Raw genomic sequence first — 23,536 nt, 5'->3', positions numbered from 1 at the left:
TGTGCTGAAGCCATTTCAGTTTTTGCTGTTTGCAGTGTTTTGGGAATGATGACAATGTGTCATCTGTGTGTGTGTGTGGGGGGGGGGGGGGGGGTCACTTTTGGAGATAATCACAGCATCCCTGCACTCTTACCACATATGAGTTAGCCAGGTGGGGAATCCAGGAACGCCTTGACATCAATACCCCCTGGAGACCCAGAATTTCCATTTTAAGGAAGTTGAATGGAGGGATAAGTATTCAAATCCCTCAATCTTAGCTCCTAAGCCCTTAAACCCTAGAAGACGCACCATTTGAAGGCCAAATTTAAACAAATAAAAATAAAGACACATTTATACTCATATTAGGCCATCAAAAAGATCTAGAGACCCTATGATTTTTTGTTATAAAGCCCATATATACGTTTTATTTGCCAGGAGATTACTGTGAGAAGAGAGATCCTCTGGTGTGAATAAATGTGCATTTATTTGAGAAGAGGCTCTGGAGCCCCTATGAGCAAATCAAACTTAAATATACCGAAAGCTTCTAATTTATACGAAAATAACTCATTGTTTTGACTATAGAGTTGAGAAATAAAACACACACTATTGTTTATAACTGTGCTTATTAACATTTTAATATTTATATATTGTATTGAGGGAAATTAAGGCCCTTTAATAGGCCACCAAGAAGGCCAAGAAACCCCAAAACCCTTTGTTTTTTAGCCCAAAAACCACTCATTTAAATAAAGTGCCTCTATAGTTTTTTAATAGCCAGGTGAGTGTTAAAAAGTAATCACCTGGCATGAACATATGTGCATTTATTTAAGTAGAGGTTCATGAGAGCCCATATGTGCACATCAAAGATAAATATACTCAAAGGTTTTCATTTATATGACAATAACCCCCTTTTCTATTGACAACAGTGTTAAGAGAAAAAAAAACACACGCACACAATTGTTTATTTAAAGGGACACTGAACCCAATTTTTTTTCTTCCGTAATTCAGACAGAGCATGCAATTTTTTTTCAACTTTCTAATTTACTGTTATTATCAAATTTTCTTCATTCTCTTGGTATCTTTATTTGAAAAGCAAGAATGCAAGTTTAGATGCCGGACCATTTTTGGTGAACAACCTGGGTTGTTCTTGATGATTGGTGGATAAATTCACCCATCATTGAAACAAGTGCTGTCCAGTGTACAAATTGGCTGGTTCCTTAGCTTAGATGCCTTTTTTTTTAAATAAAGATAGCAAGAGAACAAATAAAATTTGATAATAGGAGTAAATGTGAAAGTTGCTTAAAATTGCATGCTCTATCTGAATCACAAAAGAAAAAAATTGGGTTCAGTGTCCCTTTAATGTTTTAATACAAATCTTTTTTTTTTTTTTTTTTACAGATTTTGTTGTGCAGTTCTCATATGTCATGAAATATACATAAAATAGTTTTACAATTTGAATCTTATGGGTCTGCTAAAAAAAAACCTATATATAATATGTGTAAGGTTCTCCCTGAAAAATAGCCTACAGCAGGGATTAAAGGGACGATGTACTCAAAATTTCATATAACTGCATGTAATAGAGACTACTATAATGAAGATACTGATCTAAAAATCCAAAATAAAACCTTTTAAAAACGTATTAGAAGCTTCCAGTTTAGCACTTTTGATGAGGTTAGGCTGGGACACCCAGTGAAAGGGGTCGGGAAAACAAGAATAGCAGACACTCCCCCTTTTCCTGCATATAAAAGGAACATATAACATAAACAGGAGCTAGCAGGAGTCTGTAAACGTATGTATACATCTGACACTGTGGGGCTTGGTTAGGAGTTTGAAAATCAGCACAATGTTATTGAAAAAAAAAGCACAACTATACATTGTTACAAAAACACTCCCAGATGTGCTATATAAATGGATCATCTACAAAACATTTATGGAAAGAAAAATCTAGTGTACAATGTCCCTTTAAATATTAGCAGCAACTAAATTATTTAAAAGCCTCAGCACAGTGGTTATAAATGGCTCAGCCGTTAAGGGTTTCAAGTTTCAAAGGGATTGGTAAGTAAAACTCCACCTTGATAATATTCCAACCCTTGAAAAATGTTGTGTTTTCAAAATCTAAAACTATACATTTTATGTAATGGATTAATAAATTACATAAAATGATGGCTCCTTTTATCAAGCTGCATATGTGGTTCTGCAAACACAAATAAAAAATAACTATTTCTTCCTAGCCTCTCTGCCACCTCAGAAGTGGAGGAGTTAAATTATGCCAGAGTGGACAGATTCGTTTGGGATGATTGACAATCACTGCAGAGAGAGGGGCTGTACAAGCGTGTACTTGTGCAACAACAAGTGGTAAACACCTGCTTGTTAGTAAATTAACCTTTTAACGCCGTTACATCGTTTTATTCTGTCCGAATTTTGCTGGGCTTTAGTGCCGATGGACGGGATACAACATCCTAACAGCTTGGCTTTCCTGAAGCCACTGACGCTTCCCTGATGGATCGCGGTCTGGAGGGCATGCCTAGCATCATAGGGACACCCCCCTGACACGATCCCATCATTGATTGCGAGATTTCAAATTGTTTACATCGGAACAGTTGTTCCGATGTAGACTTGTTAACCCCCGGCATGAAAAGGTTAAGCACTTACAATTCTTTTATTGTACAAGGACTTCAAATGACATAGATCATTTTATATCAATTAACAGCCTGTATAATCCAATCGTTTACTGCTGGGTGCAGCTTTATAATTCAATACATAAATATAATACTTAAAAAAAATACTCTATAAGATTACCTAAATGCTATAAATTTGATTTTTTTTTTTAGTGTGTGTTTTGTTGTTCAACAAACAAAGTCACGTTTTTTTGTTTTTTTTTAAATAACATCAAAAAATTGACCATTTTTTCTTCAGGTAAAGTGGTAAATGAATCAAAGTTAAAAGGGACATGAAAGCAAAAAAATAAACTTTCCTGATTCTGCTAGAGCATATCATTTTAACACTCTTTTAAATTAACTTCTATTCTTAAATTAACTTGTGTGCTCTTTTGCTGTATAGCATTTGAACATATCCTCAGCAGTGGCAATGCACTACTGGGAGCTTGATGGTGAGTGGTTTCTCTTGTCCTTGGCTCACCATATTTTTACATCTAGCTCCCAGTAATGCATTGCTGCTCTGGAGATTATTTTAACTGTGTTTAATCCTTTTGCAATGGTTAAAGGGACACTACAGTCAAAATTAAACTTTCATGATTCAGAGCATGCAAATTTTAAACAACTTTCTAATTTACTCCTATTATCAATTTTGCTTTTTTCTCTTGGTATCTTTATTTGAAAAAGCAAGAATGTAAGCATACGAGCCGGCCCTTAAATGTAGTCACCAATCAGCAAGTGCTTTCCAAGTTCTGAACCAAAAATGGGATGTGACTTAAATAGAGAATGTAGTTTGTTTGTTTTGTTTTTCATTTGCTTCCAATATCAAATTCTGCACAGTCCTTTTTTATATACACACACTTTATGGAGCGACCAGCTACTACTGAACATGTGCAAGAGATTGTATAAAAGTCTGTGATTGGCTGATGGGTGTCACATGATACAGTGGGTCAGCAAATTAAAGGAAAGTTTTAAATTTGTTAAGAGAAAATCTACTGCTCATTTAAAAATTAGAGTGTTATAGCATTGTCTTTATATTAGGCACATTTTTATTATGCAATTGTACTGTGTTATCTGGTCCTTTAAAAACAGAGTTTAATACATGCAACAATAAAATAACAAAATGCTCTAACATATTGGAGCATTTTCTTTTTCCACTTTTATGCCCCTTTAATAACAGCATTTGATGAATGTGCCCATGATTTATTTCATGTAAAACAATCCATAAATTACTTTTGGAAAAAAAAATATAAAAAGATCACATAAAAGAAATTTTAACTGAAAACCACAATCTGAAATTTTAGAGGGAATACTAAAATAAAATAAGATCCCCATGTCAGATATCAGATGAGTTCTCTGAAATCAAAGTTAAAATTCAGATTGCATTTTGCTATATAATTTCAACTGTCAGAAATACCCCATGTATTTCATTATATCCTACCTGGTTTATCACAGAACAAAATGTTCTTTTATTACCCCCCTCACTGCTTGCTCAATATGAGTAGGCTGAGAATAATCAGCAAAGCATCTACTTCACGCAGGCAGTTTGATTATAAGTTTTAAGGTCCTGTGATTGTTGCAGAGGGCCACTAATAGAATGAGAACATTTGAAGCTAAGTGGCTATATTCATCTCAGGAGGAAGAAGAACAGATAAAGATATTCGATGCATTTGTTAAAAATTTTGCTGTGATTTTCTTGCACCTAGATTTAGAGTTTTGCGGCCTAAGGGGTGCGTTAGCTACGCGTGTTTTTTTTTTCCCCGCACCTTTTAAATACCGCTTGTATTTAGAGTTCTCTGAAGGGCTGCGTTAGGCTCCAAAAAAGGAACGCAGAGCATAATTTACCGCCACTTCAACTCTCAATACCAGCTTTGCTTACCAGCTTGAAAAACGTGCTTGTGCACGATTCCCCCATAGGAAACAATGGGGCAGTTTGGGCAAACCTAACACCTGCAAAAAAGCAGCGTTCAGCTCCTAACGCAGCCCCATTGTTTCCTATGGGGAAACAGTTTCTAAGTCTGCACCTAACACCCTAACATGTACCCCCGAGTCTAAACACCCCTAACCTTACACTTATTAACCCCTAATCTGCCGCCCCCCGCTATCGCTGACCCCTGCATTTTATTATTTACCCCTAATCTGCCGCTCCATACACCGCCGCAACCTACATTATCCCTATGAGCCCCTAATCTGCTGCCCCCAACGTCGCCGACACCTACATTATATTTATTAACCCCTAATCTGCCCCCCCCAATGTCGCTGCTACCTTACCTACACTTATTAACCCCTAATCTTCCGACCGGACCTCGCCGCCACTATAATAAATGTATTAACACCTAAAGCTAAGTCTAACCCTAACACCCCCCTAAGTTAAATATAATTTAAATCTAACGAAATAAATTATTTCTTATTAAATAAATTAATCCTATTTAAAGCTAAATACTTACCTGTAAAATAAACCCTAATATAGCTACAATATAATTATTCGTTATATTGTAGCTATATTAGGGTTTATATTTATTTTACAGGAAACTTTGTATTTATTTTAACTTGGTACAATAGCTATTAAATAGTTATTAACTATTTAATAGCTACCTAGTTAAAATAATTACAAAATTACCTGTAAAATAAATCCTAACCTAAGTTACAATTAAACCCTAACACTACACTATCAATACATTAATTAAATAAACTACCTACAATTACCTACAATTAAATCAACTAAAACTAAATTACAAAAAAAACAAAAACCACTAAATTACAAAAAAAAAAACCCACTAAATTACAAAAAATAAAAAAAGATTACAAGAATTTTAAACTAATTACACCTACTCTAAGCCCCCTAAAAAAATAACAAAGCCCCCCAAAATAAAAAAATGCCCTACCTTATTCTAAAATAAAAAAGTTAACAGCTCTATTACCTTACCAGCCCTTAAATGGCCTTTTGCGGGGCATGCCCCAAAGAAATCAGCTCTTTTGCCTGAAAAAAAAACATACAGTACCACCCCCCAACATTACAAACCCCCCACACACACATACCCCTAATCTAACCCACCCAACCCCCCTTAAAAAACCTAACACTAAGCCCCTGAAGATCTCCCTACCTTGTATTCACCCAGCCGGGTATCACCGATCCGTCCAGAAGAGGGTCCGAAGTCTTCATCCTATCCGGCAAGAAGAGGTCCTCCAGAGGGTCCAAAGTCTTCATCCAGGCGGCATCTTCTATCTTCTTCCATCCGGAGCGGAGCGGGTCCATCTTGAAGCAGCCGACGCGGAGCCATCCTTCCTCACCGACGGACTAACGACGAATGAAGGTTCCTTTAAATGATGTCATCCAAGATGGCGTCCCTCGAATTCCGATTGGCTGATAGGATTCTATCAGCCAATCGGAATTAAGGTAGGAAAAATCTGATTGGCTGATTGAATCAGCCAATCAGATTGAAGTTCAATCTGATTGGCTGATTGGATCAGCCAATCGGATTGAACTCGCATTCTATTGGCTGTTATAATGTAACTATTGGCTGTTCTATTGGCTGTTATAATGTAACTATTGGCTGTTATAATGTAACTATCTCTAATTTTGAAAAAAAAAAATGGTTTGGAAATAGCAAAAGGCTACTTGTACTTATTGCCCTATAACTTGCAATAAAACCCCAAAGAACATGTAAACATTGGGTATTTTTAAACTCAGGATAACATTTTGAAACTATTTAGCATGGGTGTGTTTTGGTGGTTGTAGATGTTTAACAGATTTTAGGGATCAAAGTTAAAGTGTGGGTTTTTTTTTCAATTTTTTCCATCATATTTTATAATTTGTTTATAGTAAATTATAAGATATGATGAAAATAATGATATCATTTGAAAGTCCATTTAATTGCGAGAAAAACGGTATATAATATGTGTGGATACAGTAAATGAGTAAGAGGAAAATTACAGTTAAACACAAACACCGCAGAAATTTAAAAATAGCCATGGTCCCAAACGGTAAAACAACTTGAAAAGTGCTGTGGTCAATAAGGGGTTAAACAAGCAAAAGTATTATATATTTATTTTTTGCGGTTTTCAGAGATTTGTTTTTATGAAACCAGAAGATGTCAGCTATTTGACTCAATATTAGAGATTGAATGAATATCAATTAACAGGTGTGCAATTAAATATGTTATATCCTTTTACATGATTTCCTAGTTAACACATTTTAAACTTCCATACACTTGAATCAACCTAAAACATGTTTTATTTTTCATATGCACAGTGTTTATAAGCATTTAATATATTGCAAAATGTCTGCATAACAAATAAATGTTTTAAAGCATTTAAACTATCATTTTGTTAGCAAAATTTGCATTGCTTTTCATTCACCTGGACATATCCCTTTAAAGGGACACTGAACCCAAAAAAATTATTTTGTGATTCAGATAGAGCATGAAATTTTAAGCAACTTTCTAATTTACTCCTATTATCAAATTGTCTTCATTCTCTTAGTATCTTTATTTGAAATGCAAGAATGGAAGTTTAGATGCCGGCCCATTTTTTGTGAACAACCTGGTTTGTCCTTGCTGATTGGTGGACAAATCCATCCACCAATAAAAATGTTCTGTCCAGTGTCTGAACCAAAAAAAAACGCTTAGATGCAGTCTTTTTCAAATAAAGATAGCAAGAGAACGAAGAAAAAATGATAATAAGAGTAAATTAGAAAGTTGCTTAAAATTGCATGCTCTATCTGAATCACGAAAGAAAAAAAATTGGGTTCAGTGTCCCTTTAAGAATCTCTTATCTTCTCTGCTGGGGCGGGGAGGGGTGGAGAGGGGGGAGAGGGGTGAGTGAGTGTGAGTGTTTGTGTAAATTCAAACATTATCATGGAGATAAAATCATAAGATTAAAATCCTCCATTTAGTAAAAGTAAGAGCAATATAATTACTGCACAGGAAATTTGCACATCTAGACAAGTATCCCCACTTGCCTTACCTCAGAAATACCATAGAGACATTGTTACGAATGTACCAGAGGATTCTGGGTAGGATATGCAAATTAAATATGCAATATCTCCGAAATGTTTGCATCTGATACTGTGTTAAAACACAGCAGTCCCCTGCCTACATCTGCAAATTGCCTGTGCAATAATTCTATTGCTCTTATTTTTTGGAAATGGAGGATTTTAATCTCATGCTTTTATCTTCACCATAATTTAGTTGAATTTTGCTTTTGCCCTGAAATGAGCTTCACTTAGCAGCAAACCAAAAACATTTATTTTTGTAAAGAGTTCTAATAAGAATGAAATAGCTGCCCAGAAGTGGTATTATTTTGTTTGCACTTAACCCAATTAGAAACAAAAAGCCTGAGATATTGCATATTAAATTTACATATTATACCCAGAATCCTCTGGTGCATTGGTAACAATGTATACAGGGTATTTCTGAGGTAAGACGAGTGAAGATACTTGCCTAGATTTGCAAATTACCTGTTCAATAATTATATATATATTAACAGAAAAAAGGAAAGTACAATGACATTCGACATACAGTATCACATAGAATATCCAGTACAATTTAGGGAGACAGATAATTGTGTTAAAGTATATAATGTGACCATTTTTTTTCCAGTTTAATATTACTTTTAAAAATAAAATACTAGCACAAGATGAAGTTAGGAATTAACTACATGTCTTAAAATATTATTTAAAAAAAAAAAAAGATAATACTGTTTAAAATTCCAGAAATTATTTTGCAAATGGACTTTGTTTTAATTACAGATATTCAGATATGCCTGTTCACAGGTTTATGAAACATAGATCTGGCATTTGATAATATCCCCTAAACAGGGAATTTAATTGAAAATGTAATACCCAGACGGACAGGGTTATGGAGCAGCGGTCTTTAGACCGCTGCTTCATAACTGCTGTTTCTGGCGAGTCTTCAGAACATGGGCCCTCAAGCTCCATTCAGAGCTTGATAAATGGGCCTCATAGTCTCAAATTATCATCTTCTAGAATACAAGTCTATTTTAAAAAGATAACAAAAGAAAATGTTATATTTTAATATTTTCAGAGCTAGAGTGCACTTCAATTGACTGTAAATGTAATTCTTATTTTTTTATCTCTTGCCTACTTCAAAGGATTAAAGTCCAAAACTCCTGGAGTCAGATTCTTGCCTCGGAAGATAGATTTTTTCAGTGGCATAACTATATGTCGGACTATAAAATCTCAAAACACAAGAAATAATTTCTGAAACCTGAAAGTTTTCTCTGTCTTTGTCCTTGAGACTACCTCATGAATATTTTAAATCACCACTGAACTTACTAGGCCCAGCTGCAGCATTATTCTAAATACATTTGAGTATTGAGGGCTTAGCCAGCTTGTCATATATCTCAATGGATTTAAAGGCTCTGTGTTGACCTGCTTTTTCTATAACATGATTGTGAAATCTATTTTGTTCTTTTTTTGTACAGGTATCATTTTTCTTGTTCATTATTTTCGTGGCGTACACCATGCTTCCCTTCAACATGCGAGATGCGATCATTGCCAGCGTCCTCACCTCCACATCCCACACAGTAGTGCTCAGCGTCTACTTGTCTGCTTCTGCAATCACAAAGGAGCACTTAGTTTGGCAGGTAGGTGCCATACTGCCTTGATTTAAAAATAGTCGAATAATTAATGTGTAAGTAATACAATATTCATATATCCTGTTTATAAAAGGTCACTTTCTAAATCATGCTTAGTTTTATTATGCAACGGCTTAAGTATCTGACAACAAGACGATAAACAAAAGGTTATTGCTAACACAAAACTATTATGTCCGTCAATGTATTTATCTCTAAAATAAATATATATATATATATATATATATATATATATATACTGTATTGTGAACGGTATTATATATATATATATATATATATAAAATATATATAAAATATATATAAATATATATATATATATATATATACTATATATATATATATATATATATATTATATAATATAATTATATATATATATTCTTTGCTCTAAAATGTATCATTATGTTTGTATTATTAAAAAAATATAAAAAACAATACTGATCCTTCATCTTTATTTTTTTTTAATGTGTTGTAAGGTCAGTAATTAATTGGCTGATTCAGTTTATCAGTTATGAGGTAATGAAACTACATGACCCATATTTGATAAATGACTGTTCAGGTTGGTGCAGTAGGACTAATAAATTATGAAGATCATTTTAAATTAGTGTGAGAAGTTACCAAGATAATGGTGTTTTACAGAGATAAATTACTAAGATTAGTTCAGATTTTTAAGAATGTATATTTGTGTTCCTTCCTTTGTCATCCCTAGTAAAAAAAATTATAACTTGCTGGTTTCTTCTTTCTATTTTTAAAATCTGTTGCAAGATTCTTTAGATTTAGATGTCTGTACAGTAATTTAAGATTGACTTAATGTATATGTTCAGAGAGTTTGATTATTGTATAATAAGAAATGCACAGATGAAAAAGGGAAAGTCTAATCCAGTATTTTTATTGTTTCAAAAAATAGATCAATCCCTTTATTACCCATTTCCCAGTTTTGCTGTCATAACCTCATACAGTTATATAATATATGTTTTACCTTTGTGATTACATTGTACCTAAGCCTCTGCAGATTGCCCCTTATTTCAGTGCTTTTGACAGCCTTGTATTCTAGCCAATCAGTTCCCCTCCCATAAGTAACTCCATGGGCGTGAAAAACTGTCAATGCATTGAGATAAGAGGCGGCCTTTAGGGCATAGAAATCTAGCATATGAGCTCACTAACATATGGGCCTACCTATAAGCCTAACTAAGAATACACCAAGAGAACAAAGCAAATTTGATGATTAAAGTGAATTTGAAAGTTTTTTTAAAATCGCATGCGAGACCCCTGCACTTTAAAATGACACTTAGCTAGACTGGCTAATAATTCAAGAACCACTCAGAAGAACTCCCATTTCCTGTGTTTGCCTGTGGCATTGACTTAACTTAAAGGGACATTAAAGTGAATTCCCTATACATTTTTTTTTTTTTGCAATATACTTTTATTAGAAAAATTCTTAGTAAAAATGATTAATGTTTTTCCTGCGACATACGCACATATCCTATGAGAGTCCATGCACCAGTATTCAAGCTCAGAGACCTACAATATAGTGCATATTGCTTATTTGGAGATGTAATTTGTGTCAATCATACAAGCACACTAACTCTCTGAGGAGGTGTGGTAATTGAATTCTGGTGCAAAGGCCCTCATAGGATATGTGCGTATGCCGCAGAAAAACAAGTAATAATTTTTTACTAGAAGCATATTTGCTAATGGGAGTCTAATTGCTAAAATGCATCTATTCACATTCAATTTTGACTTTCTATCCCTTTAAACATTTGTGTGTAGTTACCTGTGTATAGTAATATCACAAAGACCAGTTTGAACAGACACTTCCCTATAACTAATTTTTACTGCATCAAGTTTTCTTTAATACTTTGGGGTTGATTTATTATTTGTCAAGCTGACATGATTCGCTATAGCTGTCCACATTTATCATTGCATAAGCATTTCTGGTGAAATGCTTGTGCATTGCCACCCCTTGCTCACTGGTGGCCAATCGGCTGCTAGCAGTGGCCTGTCAATCATCCTAGATCGTATCGAATCTAGGTGAGCCTGGAACCAGAAGCAGCTTCCGCTGCTTAATAAATGGAGCCCTAAAACGTATTCTTCAAATATTATTAAATAAATGAAGATGAAAACGTGCATTATGTACTGTTGTCAGAATACTACTATACTTAAAGGGACAGTCTACTCCAGGATGTTTATTGTTTAAAAAGATAGATAATCCCTTTATTACCCATTCCCAGTTTTGCATAACCAAACACTGTATATAAATACACTTTTTACCCCTGTGATTACCTTATATCTAAACCTCATTTCCATTTTAGCTAATCAGTGCTGACTCATGAATAATTCCACAGGTGTGAGCACAATGTTATCTATATGACACACATGAATTATCGCTGTCTAGCTGTAAAAAAAATGTCAAAATGCACGGAGACAAGAGGCTGCCCTTAAAATGGACAGTTCACCCCAATTTTTTTCTCCATTTAAATTGTTCCCAATGATCCATTTTACCTGCTGGAGTGTATTAAATTGTTTACAAGTAGCTCCTTTACCCCTATTTTGGCCTTTGAAATAGCTGATTTAGCTTGTGGTTTCCCAACCTATACAGAAAGTCTTGATACTGGAGTCTCAGCTATTGAATAGCCTAAGTAAACACAGTCAGCAGAAGAAAGTACACCTCCCAGTGGGGTGCAGAATAGCTAAAGGGACAGTTCATCCAAAAATTTTCTCCCATTTAAATTGTTTCCAGTGATCTATTTTACCTGCTGGAGTGTATTAAATTGTTTACAAGTAGCTCCTTTACCCCTATTTTGCTTTTGAAATAGCTGATTTAGCTTGTGGTTTCCCAACCTATACTAAAAGTTTTGATACAGGAGTATCAGCTATTGAATAGCCTAAGTAAACACAGCCAGCAAAATAATTGATACCTCACAGTGGTGGTGCAGGATAGTTAAGTAATAACGATGATAATTTTTCTATTGTTCTCTATATATTGAGCTTTAGTTTTCAGACAAATAATAAGATAAGGAAGCAAGTGTGTGTACACAAGAGTAGATAACATAATGAGATCTGATATTACCTGAAGCTCAACCCATTGTAATAGGCTGTGTTTTAAAAAGCACAAAACCACTACTTCATATACACAAATAAGCATGAAAATGCAATTTCTCATACATTTTATACTCTGCAGCTGGTTTAACAAGTCATTGAAATTACATTAATAAAAAAACAATATTACAGTGTACTGTCCCTTTAAGTAATAAAATGATATTTTTCCATTGTTCCTCTCTATGGTTTTGAGCTTTAGTTTTCCAGACAAATATAAGATAAGGAAGCAAGTCTCTGTATGATAACACAATGAGATATGATATTACCTGAAGCTCAACCCATTGTAATAGGCAGTGATTTTAAAAAGCACAAAACCAGCTACTTCATATACACAAATAAACCTGAAAAAATGATATTTCTCATCCATTTTTATATACTCTACAGCTGTTATAACAAGTCATTGAAAATACATTAACATAAAAACAATTTTACAGTGTACTGTCCTTTAAGGGCTTCAAAATTAGCATATGAGCCTACCAAAGGAACAGAATCTGATGATAAAAGTAAATTGGAAGGTAGTTTACCTTTCATGACAGGGTTAAAGTGTCTACATCGGAACACCTGTTCCGATGTAGACAAATTGAAAACTACGCGATCGTGCATACGATCGCGAGATTTCAATTAGTGGATCGCATCTGGGGGGGCGTCCCTACAACCCTAGGAACGCCCTCCAGACCGCGATCAAGTCCTTGAAGCACAGAAGGCTTCAGGACAGCCGTTTGTTATGACGTTCTATTCCCGTCATAAACGGCTTTAAAGCCCAGTGTAAATATGACGGAATAGAACGGCATAACGGCGTTAAAAGGTTAAAATGACATGCCTTATCTAAATCCAGAAAGTTTATTTTAAACTAGACTGTCCCCTTTAAATGCATGAGCTGTCTCTTTTATTTACAAAGAGTGTAAATTACCAGTTGAAGTTTTCAACCCTGTATATTTTATTTATTTTTTGCCAGTAAAAAAAGATGACAAGTGATGATTTTACTAAAATCTATCCTGACACCAGAAAGTATTTTACTTCATTTATCTTTATTCACACTTAGAAATAACTTTAGTATGCCATAACATGAATGGAGTTTGAGTCATGCAACATAAGATATCTTTTTATGTAATGTAAAATACTATCACTTTTAATAATTTAAAATATGCATATCACTTAGCTTTTCATTCAAATTTGTACATCATGTTTCAGTTTCACAAATCTTGATACTGCTTCAATTTCATTTCGCATGTTGGAACACTGTAGACAAATTTGCATATTTTGAAATGTGTATTTGGATTTCCTAAAAACGTTTGTATTTTTGAGAAGCATATGCTAAACACAAACCGATTTCATCATTTTTTGTTTTGTTTTTTGTTTTGCCTATAATAATGTGTTTATAGCTAGAGATTCTTTGAGACTTATATAAAGGAAGTACCAGTTCTGAGCTATCTCCCTGCTACATAATCTTAAATAATATTTCAGGAATGATTGGTATGAGTAATACATATTCTATTGTTTTTTTTTATTATAGATATAAATAAGAAAATATATTTTTGCTGTTATTTATACATTACGGACAAGGGGCTAGATTTCCTAACCTCTTAAGTACATATGACGGAATTTTTCCGTCATAAAACAATTGAGCAAACAGAAAGCTGTGTCCTTAAAGGGTTAAAGCTCATTTTTAAAATAAACAGACTATGGCAAAGATCAAGTATGAAAGGCTTCTTTGCCAAAGTTTGGTAAAGAAAAATTAAATATGTCTAGGGCTACATTACAAGTGGAGCGCTTAAATGGTAAAGAAAAATTACATATATCTAGTGTACATTAGAAGTGGAGCGCTAAATTATCACGTTCCACCGCAATGCGGCAAAAACGGCACCGAAAACTGCCTTTACATTGCTGTCTATGGGACTGTGTGTTTCCATAGACCACATTGTAAATATATATGTATATGCTTATATACCATAAATATTTATCTGTTATATGTGTATACACAAATATATATATATATAATATATATATATATTATATATATTATATTTATATATTGTATTCATATACATCTATTATTTATAAATGCTGCCCATTGCTGTGCTACTTAACCCCCCTTCGCTGCGCAAGGTTCTGATGCCGTCTCTGACAGCATCAGAAGAAGGCACCATAGGAGCCAACACAATGCTTTATTTGTCGTGCCGCTGGTATTACAAAGTGGAGTGCTTATATCGCTTGAACGCAATCTATATTTAGTGCTCCACTTGTAATCTAGCCCATAATGTTTTGTAAATAAGTTAACCACATTTATTGATAAGAATATGTATTTATTTTGCCCCAATTTCCAGTAAAAATAAGTCTAAACATTTTCGTTGCAGCAAACACAGTAATTAAATTTGTTGATATCGTTCATAATCTCCTGATATGTTAATCAACTGGAAGAGTGCAGAAGAATATTGTCATTACAAGGTGGTTACCTGTACATTTAATGCAAGTTTATTTAGGAATTTCACTCATCGGTTTATTCCGACACCCATCTACTTATTACATTCATATGTTATTTGTATGTTACCCAGCAATGACTGTGATTTTAATTGTTAGACACATTAACATATTTCCTTTAGATGTAACAAATAAAAAATATTTTAAAGGACCATTTAACTGTATCAAAGAGACCGTATCAATGTTTAATACCCACCTTACAATTGTGGTTTATGTGGATCCTATGCTTCAATATACCTCTGACAGTTCCTCATATTGTGTGTGTGTGAGTGAAAAAAACAAAGATGGCTGATGCTAAAGTTTAAGCTGCAGTACCTTAGTGCACCCCATAATAACGTGAAATGTTTTATATTAAAAAAAAAAGACAAGCAGTGTTTTATAGTACTACTATACATGGACAACAATAAACATTGAACATTTTGTAATTAGCAATATTTGTCTGCAGTCCTTACAATAAACTAACATGCTGGGTTAGCTTAAAAAATGTTTATTATGATCCTTGTTTGGTGCAATGATTTTCAATAGTCAATCTCCACCCACTAGAATCCTTATTTGGATGATCTACGTCTGGACTTACTGGAATAGACATAGCCTAGCCACTGTCATTTTGGTATCAATCTATCTGTTGTTTTGCTGTTTTTATCTTCACACAAAATTCTGACTCTGACACTCATGGCCCTTAAAGTCACTGCCTCCCCTATAGCTCAGACCTTGTCTCCAGTTAGTCATCCTCCCGTCCCCCTTCGCTCTACTCATGACTTCCTCCTCTTTAGTTACCTCCTCCTCACAATCCCCATCTACAGGATGTCTCCAGACTGGCCTCCTGTTTTGTGGAACTCTCTGCCTCACTGCACAAGTGAAGCTATATTTAACGCTCCCCCGTTCAAAACATTAACTCCGGTAGAAGTAGGCTTTTTGCATGCCTTGGGTTGTGCTTGTATTATGAGTTGAAAGTAAACTATGTTCGCTCGCCCGCTAACTCGACATGCGGTAAAAACCTATCCCCCATAGAAGTCAATGGAGGAGAAAAAGTGGAAAAAAAACACCCTACCTCCGAGCAAACCCAATCGTATATTCTCAAGTGTGCTGAACCCGACATAAAAATATGAATATTTCACATTCCAATATTCTTGACATAAAGGAATATGTTTCTATTTATTCATAAATACATATTTTGTACATATATCCCTGATGGTATTTGGTACAACATATATTTATACCTATATACATACCAGGATTATATATATAGGTATAGATATATATAGAAATAAATAATAATATCTATTTAAAATACTATAAAACATTGGAATGTTAAATATTCACAGTAAATGAACAGTATAAACACTTTATTAAAGGGACAGTCTACACCAGAATTTTTATTGTTTAAAAAGATAGATAATCCCCTTTGTTACCCATTCCCCAGTTTTGCATAACCACCCCAGTTATATTAAAAAATGTTTTAACTCTGTGATTACCATTGTTACCTAAGCCTCTGCAGACTGTCCCCTTATCTCAGTGCTTTTGACAGACATGCAGTTTATCCCATCAGTGCAAACTCCTAAATAACTCCACAGGATGTGAGCACAATGTTATATATATGCCAAACAAGAACTTGTACTGTCTACTGTGAAAAAACTTTCAAAATGCTCTCTGAGCTAAGAGGCGGGTTTCAATGGTTTAGAAACAGTTTGAGCCTACCTAGGTTAAGCTTTTGAAAAATACCACCAAGGGAACAAAGCAAATTTAATGATAAAAGTCAATTGGAAAGTTGTTTAAAATGTCATGCCCCTATACTGTATATATATATATATATACTACTATATATATATATATATATATATATATATATATATATATAGAAATGAAGAAGCGAGTAGCCAATGTCTAAAAATAAAGTTCCAATTTTAATGGTCAATTCTAAAAAGTATAACAGGATTCAAATATAAAGGTCTGACATGTTCGGCCAACGGCCTTAATCTTAGACAGTGATTCTATGTGGAAAACCGCCAACATTTAAAAGCGAGTACTTGAAACCCTATTGGTTATTAGGGAAAAGGTAATCAATCAGAAACCAGTTGTGATTACACAAATTGATACAGAGGATACAAATAGAGAACAAAAAATTAAATAAGTTAGTGAATTCATCTTAGGTACAATATAACAAATTTCCTAACATATAAACATTGTGATTAAATTAATCAGATAATCTGTTTGCACAATACTCCTATACTTTTAGTACACAGTTATTATTGAAATATATAACTTCATACATGAAAGAAAGAGACAACCAAATTAGGTTAATTGCAAACAGCAGGATATACATAATTAAAGAATCATTACAATTATATGTGAAATAAAAATATATATATTTTGGCCATATATATATGCATGTATGTTACAATAGTGTGCTATGTAATAAGAGAGCGTGGTCTCAAGCAATGGAGAATACTACAACGCTCCTGCCGCACAGGTACACAAATGCATATAGTGACCCATTGGTATGCCCTAATTTTAGCTATTATTGGTAAGTAATATATATATATGTATAGGGAGACCTAAGTGTAAATGAATTACTAAATTACAATTTATAATTTATAATTTATTAATTTGTTTGATTATTTGAGATGGCGAAAGTGTTGGAAAAAGGGGGGGAGGGGGGAAAATACATAAAGATTATTCCAAAAATTTATAACATCATGACACAGCAGTTATACCCCATTGGAATACGTGTTTCCAATGTAAAGATCCAAAAGCTTCTTGTTTCAAACAGAGCTTTATTAATATCACACCACTAGGGGCTACTTTGACTTGCTCAATGACTTTCCATTTGGAAAGTAGTGTTACTACTGTTATGCCTTTGAATAAAGTGTTTAGCCATGTCTGAGCATGGATCTGACCGTTTTAATATCTGACAAATGTTGCCTAATGCGTTCTCTGACCTCTCTTGTGGTACAACCCACATATTGTTTATTTGTGCATGTGCACCAAATCAGGTATACTACATTTTTGGATCTGCAATTTACACATCCATTAACTTTGTATGTTTTATTGGTGACAGCAGATGAAAAATCATTTCCCTTGTGTATGAAGCTGCATGGCAATGCAAGCACTCATACCCACATTTATACATCCCCTTGGAATTTAACCAGGAGTTGGAACTGGATGGTTTAGTGGCCAATACACTTGGCGCAATCTGATTACTATAGTCACACTCTCCTATAGGAAAATTTGCACCCTTTTTCTAAAGTAGTTGTTAAGCCTTCATCTGCTTGAAGCATAGGCCATGTGTCTACGTATAATTTTGCAGATCTCTTTGTAGTCCGAGGAGGTACTGTGTGACAAACGTCCACTTGATCAACCGACTCCTTTTTTGTTTTTGGTATATCTTTAAGCAAAATGCCTTCTGTCTATAGAGTCAACCTCTAATCTTGCTTTATTGACGGTTGTCTTGCTGTAACCCTCTTTGCGAGAGTCTTTTAGTAAGATCCTTTAACTCTTTGTGGCATAATTCCGATTTCTCTGAACAGTTTCGTTTGACTCTGATAAATTGTTCCTTTGGCAATTGCATAAGGAACTCTTGGGTGGGTGGTTGCTCTTACCATGCAAGAGTGTGTTACCAGATATTGGTTTTCTGTATATCTGTGATTTGACTTTATTCGTGTTAGGTGCAATACTGAGTTCAACATCTAGAAAATTGATTTTCATTTGATAGTTTCAAAGGTGAATTGTAGATCCCAATCATTACCATTTAGGAATTCAACAAATTCTCAACAGTGGTGGTGCTGCCCTTCCAAACCAGATGTAGATCATCAATATAGCGATGATAACTCTTAATGCAATAAGTGTATGGATTAGCATCTCCATAATATCATATGGAGCTCAAACTAATACACTCAGTGATAATTTTCAAACAATGGAGAATCTGATGAAAAAGGAACTGAGACTTAAATGGGATAAATGGACCCTAGACAGATATATAAGATTACAGATGGTACCCTAGAGGGCTTACGCATAAAAAAGTTTCCAACTTTTTCATCAGATGCATCCTGAGTTTATTAAAAGATGGAATGATTCTTTGTCTGACTGCTCTTTCAAACTAATGACTCTGATTATAGAGTACAAAGATACACAACTAAGAGCAGTGAGGGAATAAATTATAATCTTACAAAGTGAGCTAGATCTTAACACACTGAGAAAAAACTATAAGGAACTGGATAACATCCTTACTAACAGCATAGCACAACTTAAAAAAGATTTAATCGAATCTAAGCATGAAAAATTCCTTGCGAGATCAGTCTGACTACAGCCAAATAGAGTATATATCTGGCAAAGACAACATAGAAATAGATCTAGGATCGCAGACGCAGATGGAAAAAGAATAAAACTACAACAAACACAGATACTTGGAGTGAGACAGGTAACTGATCCCGATGAGGCAAATAACTCTGATCAATGCACTCAAGAAAATGAAACATCTACAATCAGGGAATACCCCTAAATCAATTTTGAAAAATTCTAAAGATAATACCATTAAATCAGTATCTTTTCAATGCGAAAAGTAATGAACAAATTATACCATCAGCGAACAAATATCGAGTTGCCCTAGAAATAGTAATACACAAGTAGACCAGAGTGAAACTATTTTGCTAGACCCAGGTTTTTCAGGTACCCCCCCAATGATCCCCAAAATGACGAGGAGAGGGGCCCATCAAGAGGGAGTCAAAATGTGAGACAACAAGACCGATACCCTTTAAGGAGAGGGAGAGGTCAAAACAAATACCATCTACAATAGATGGAATGTCAGCCCTCCCCGGATATACAATACAGTGACAGTACTATTGATACTATTGATGCCAACCATGATCACAATGTGATCAACCCTTACTGATTATCAGTTAAGTAGCATTCAGCTCAAAGTCCTAAGTTATGGACTGGGGTTTTGTACCTTCCAAGAGATTTAATCTTTTCAGACCCTTGTTGACGATCAATAGTTCATAAGGTCACTAACTCTGAAAAAAACATTATCGTTGACAAATTAACAAACCAATGACAACGTAAAGTGAAGTGTCTACAAGTAACTCTCAAATTTACATAGACCACACTGTGTCTAATTCAATGCCATTTAGATTTCTCTGAAATTAGAGACATTGAAACTTTGGTTTCACTTAATGAACATAGTCTTTCTCCAGAGACCAAGATACAGAAATCACAAAATGCACATATGGCTTTAAGCCAAAATCCGACATTTTACCCCTTACAATCGAGAGGTGATATCTTGGTTTCTTTTCAAAAGAGAGTCGAAAAAGACCTTATTGAATTATCTAAAAAACCCTATACAGGGGAACACAATTTGACAAAATCCGAGAAATTGGCATTGTCTTCACTAAATCTAACCCTGACCTTGTAATAAAAAAATGCTGACAAGGGTGGAAGTGTGGTGGTTTGGGGACCATTAAGTCCTATAAGGGTGAGATTATGAGACAAATTACTAATCCAAATGACTATCGTGTTTTACCATGTAATCCGGTGCAGAGTTTCAGAAAGAATTAATATCTCTACTTGATGATGGCCTTGAGAATGGCCATATTGATGTAAAAACTTTTGAGTTTCTTGTAGTGGATAACCCTGTTACCCCTATCATACATGTTGCTGCCCCAAAGTCATAAAAGTATCATCAACGTCAAGGTAGACCTATAGTGTCAGGCATAGGCTCACTTGTGAGCCTCTGTCTGAATGGCTAGATAGCATTTTACCGCCTATAGTCTTTTCCCTTATCTAGTTTCCTTAAAGACACTAAGCATGTGCTTCAGATTTTTGATGATTTCACATGGGGAAGACAATTACACCTGGCTTACCATTGACCGTTGTAGCACTCTACTCGTCCATCCCCACACACCATGGGCAAGTTAGCTATAAAACTTCTTCCTTGAACGAAGGTTCTAACTACACTGAGGAATTTATAGCATTCAATTTTAGAAATTCTGCAATATCTTTTGACTCACAATTATTTCAAATTTGATGATTTGTTTTATTTACAGTTAAAAGGTACAGCGATGGGGGCGAAATTTGCGGCCCTCATCACCAATCTGGTAATGGGATGGTTTGAGCTCCATATGATTTATGGAGATGCTAATCCATACACATTATTGCATTAAGAGTTATATCGCTATATTGATGATCTACTTCTGGTTTGGAAGGGCAGCACCACCAATGTTGAGAATTTTGTTGAATTCCTAAATGGTAATGATTGGGATCTACAATTCACCTTTGAAACTATCAAATGAAAATCAATTTTCTAGAAGTTGAACTCAGTATTGCACCTAACACGAATAAAGTCAAATACAGATATACAGAAAACCAATATCTGGTAACACCTCTTGCATGGTAAGAGCAACCCACCCACCCAAAGTTCCTTATGCAATTGCCAAAGGCAATTTATCAGAGTCAAACGAAACTGTTCAGGAGAAATCGGATTATGCCACTCAGAGTAAAGATCTTACTAAAAGACTCTCGCAAGAGGTTACAGCAAGACAACCGTCCAATAAGGCAAGATTAGAGGTTGACTCTATAGACAGAACGCATTTGCTTAAAGATATACAAAAACAAAAAGGAGTCCGGTTGATCAAGTGACGTTTGTCACACAGTACTCCTCGGACTACAAAGAGATCTGCAAATTATACGTAGACACATGCCTATGCTTCAAGCAGATGAAGGCTTAACAACTACTTTAGAAAAAGGGTGCAAATTTCCTATAGGAGAGGTGTGACTATAGGTAATCAGATTGCGCCAAGTGTATTGCCCACTAAACCATCAGTTCCAACTCCTGGTTAAATTCCAAGGGGATGTATAAATGTGGGTATAGTGCTTGCATTCCATGCAGCTTCATACACAAGGGAAATGATTTTTCATCTGCTGTCCCCCCCCCCCACCCAAATAAAACATACAACGTTAATGGATGTGTAAATTGCAGATCCAAAAATGTAGTAGTATACCTGATTTGGATGCACATGCCACAAATAAACAATATGTGGGTTGTACCACAAGAGAGGTCAGAGAACGCATTAGGCAACATTTGTCAGATATAAACGGTCAGATCCATGCTCAGCACATTGGTCTAAACACTTTATTCAAAGGCATAACAGTAGTAACACTACTTTCAATGGAAAGTCATTGAGCAAGTCAAAGTAGCCCCTAGAGGTGGTGATATTAATAAAGCTCTGTTGAAACAAGAAGCTTTTTGGATCTTTACATTGGAAACCACGGTATCTCAAATGGGGTATAACTCTGTTCATGATGTTATAAATTTTTGGGAATAATCTTTATGTATTTTCCCCCCTCCCCCCCCTTTTTTTCCAACACTTTCGCCATCTCAAATAATCAAACAAATTAATAAATTATAAATTATAAATTGTAATTTAGTAATTCATTTACACTTAGGTCTCCCTATACATATATATATATTACCTTACCAATAATTGCTAAAATTAGGGCATACAATGGGTCATTATATGCATTTGTGTACCTGTGCGCAGGGCGTTGTAGTACTCCATTGCTTGAGACCACGCTCTCCTTACTTACATAGCACACTATTGTACATACACTGCCATATATATATGGCCAAAATATATATATTTTATTTCACATATAAATGTAATATTCTTTAATTATGTATATCCTGCTGTTTGCAATTAACCTGTTTTGTGAAGGGAGTAGCACACAGTGTTGTACAAGAGCTCTCAGTTTCTTGGCAATTTCTCAAATAGAAATAGCCTTCATTTCTCAGAACAAGATAGAAAGATGGATTTCAGAATAAAGTTCTTTGTTTCTGGCATATTGAGCCTGTAGTTGAACCCGCAATTGCTAATGTGCTAGATACTCATTTAGTCTAACGAAGGCCAGTTGTATTGCTTCTTTAATCATCACAACAGTTTTCAGCTGTGTTAATATAATTGCAAAAAGCTTTCCTAATTATCAATTAGCTTTTTTTAATGATAAACTTGGATTAGCAAACAACATGCCATTGGAACACAGGACAGATGGTTGCTGATAATGGGCCTCTGTACACCTTTGTAGATATTCTATTAAAAATCAGCCATTTCAAGCTACAATAGTTTTACAACATTAAAGAGACAGTATACACTAATTTTCATATAACTGCATGTAATAGACACTACTATAAAGAAGAATATTCACAGATACTGATCTAAAATTCCAGAATAAAAACCATTTTAAAACGTATTTACAAGCTCCCAGGTTAGCACTGTTGATGTGGTTAGGCTGGGACACTCACTAAGAGGGGCTGAGAAAGCATATTAAATGACCCATTACACAAACAGGAGTCTGTAGACCTTGGGTTTACATCTGATACTTTAAGGCTTGGTTTAGGAGTCTGAAAATCTGGACAATGTCATTAAAATATAAGCAATTCTATACATTGTTACAAAACACTACCAGATGGGTTATATAAATGGATCATCTACAAAACATTATGCAAAGAAAAATCTAGTGTACAGTGCCCCTTTAACAATGTCTACACTGGTATTTCTGATCTATTTGCTTTTCTTTCGAAAACACTAGTGTGTAATTCAATGTAATTAACTGATCTGAACATGTAATTAACTGATGTGAAAATGGAAGATTATGTACAGCAAAAGTAAGGATAGAAAAACATTGAGGAAAATGTAACAGAATAGAGTTGGATTGGAAAATAATGGC

At 34.6% G+C, this 23,536-nt stretch overlaps 1 protein-coding gene across 1 annotated transcript in view; it reads left to right on the top strand.

Moving 5' to 3' along the window:
* ADCY2 (adenylate cyclase 2) overlaps positions 1-23,536 on the top strand; it is a 1,612,539-nt gene that overhangs the window by 581,739 nt on the left and 1,007,264 nt on the right. The window contains exon 3 of the mRNA XM_053715803.1: positions 9,075-9,236. Coding sequence (XP_053571778.1) covers positions 9,075-9,236 — 162 coding nt within the window. The remainder of the gene's footprint in view (positions 1-9,074; positions 9,237-23,536) is intronic.

The sequence above is a fragment of the Bombina bombina genome, chromosome 5 (assembly GCF_027579735.1).
Source record: "Bombina bombina isolate aBomBom1 chromosome 5, aBomBom1.pri, whole genome shotgun sequence".
In the NCBI taxonomy this organism is placed as follows: domain Eukaryota; kingdom Metazoa; phylum Chordata; class Amphibia; order Anura; family Bombinatoridae; genus Bombina; species Bombina bombina.
The sequence above is the reverse complement of the archived record's forward strand: the minus strand, read 5'-3'. Positions and strand labels throughout refer to the sequence as shown.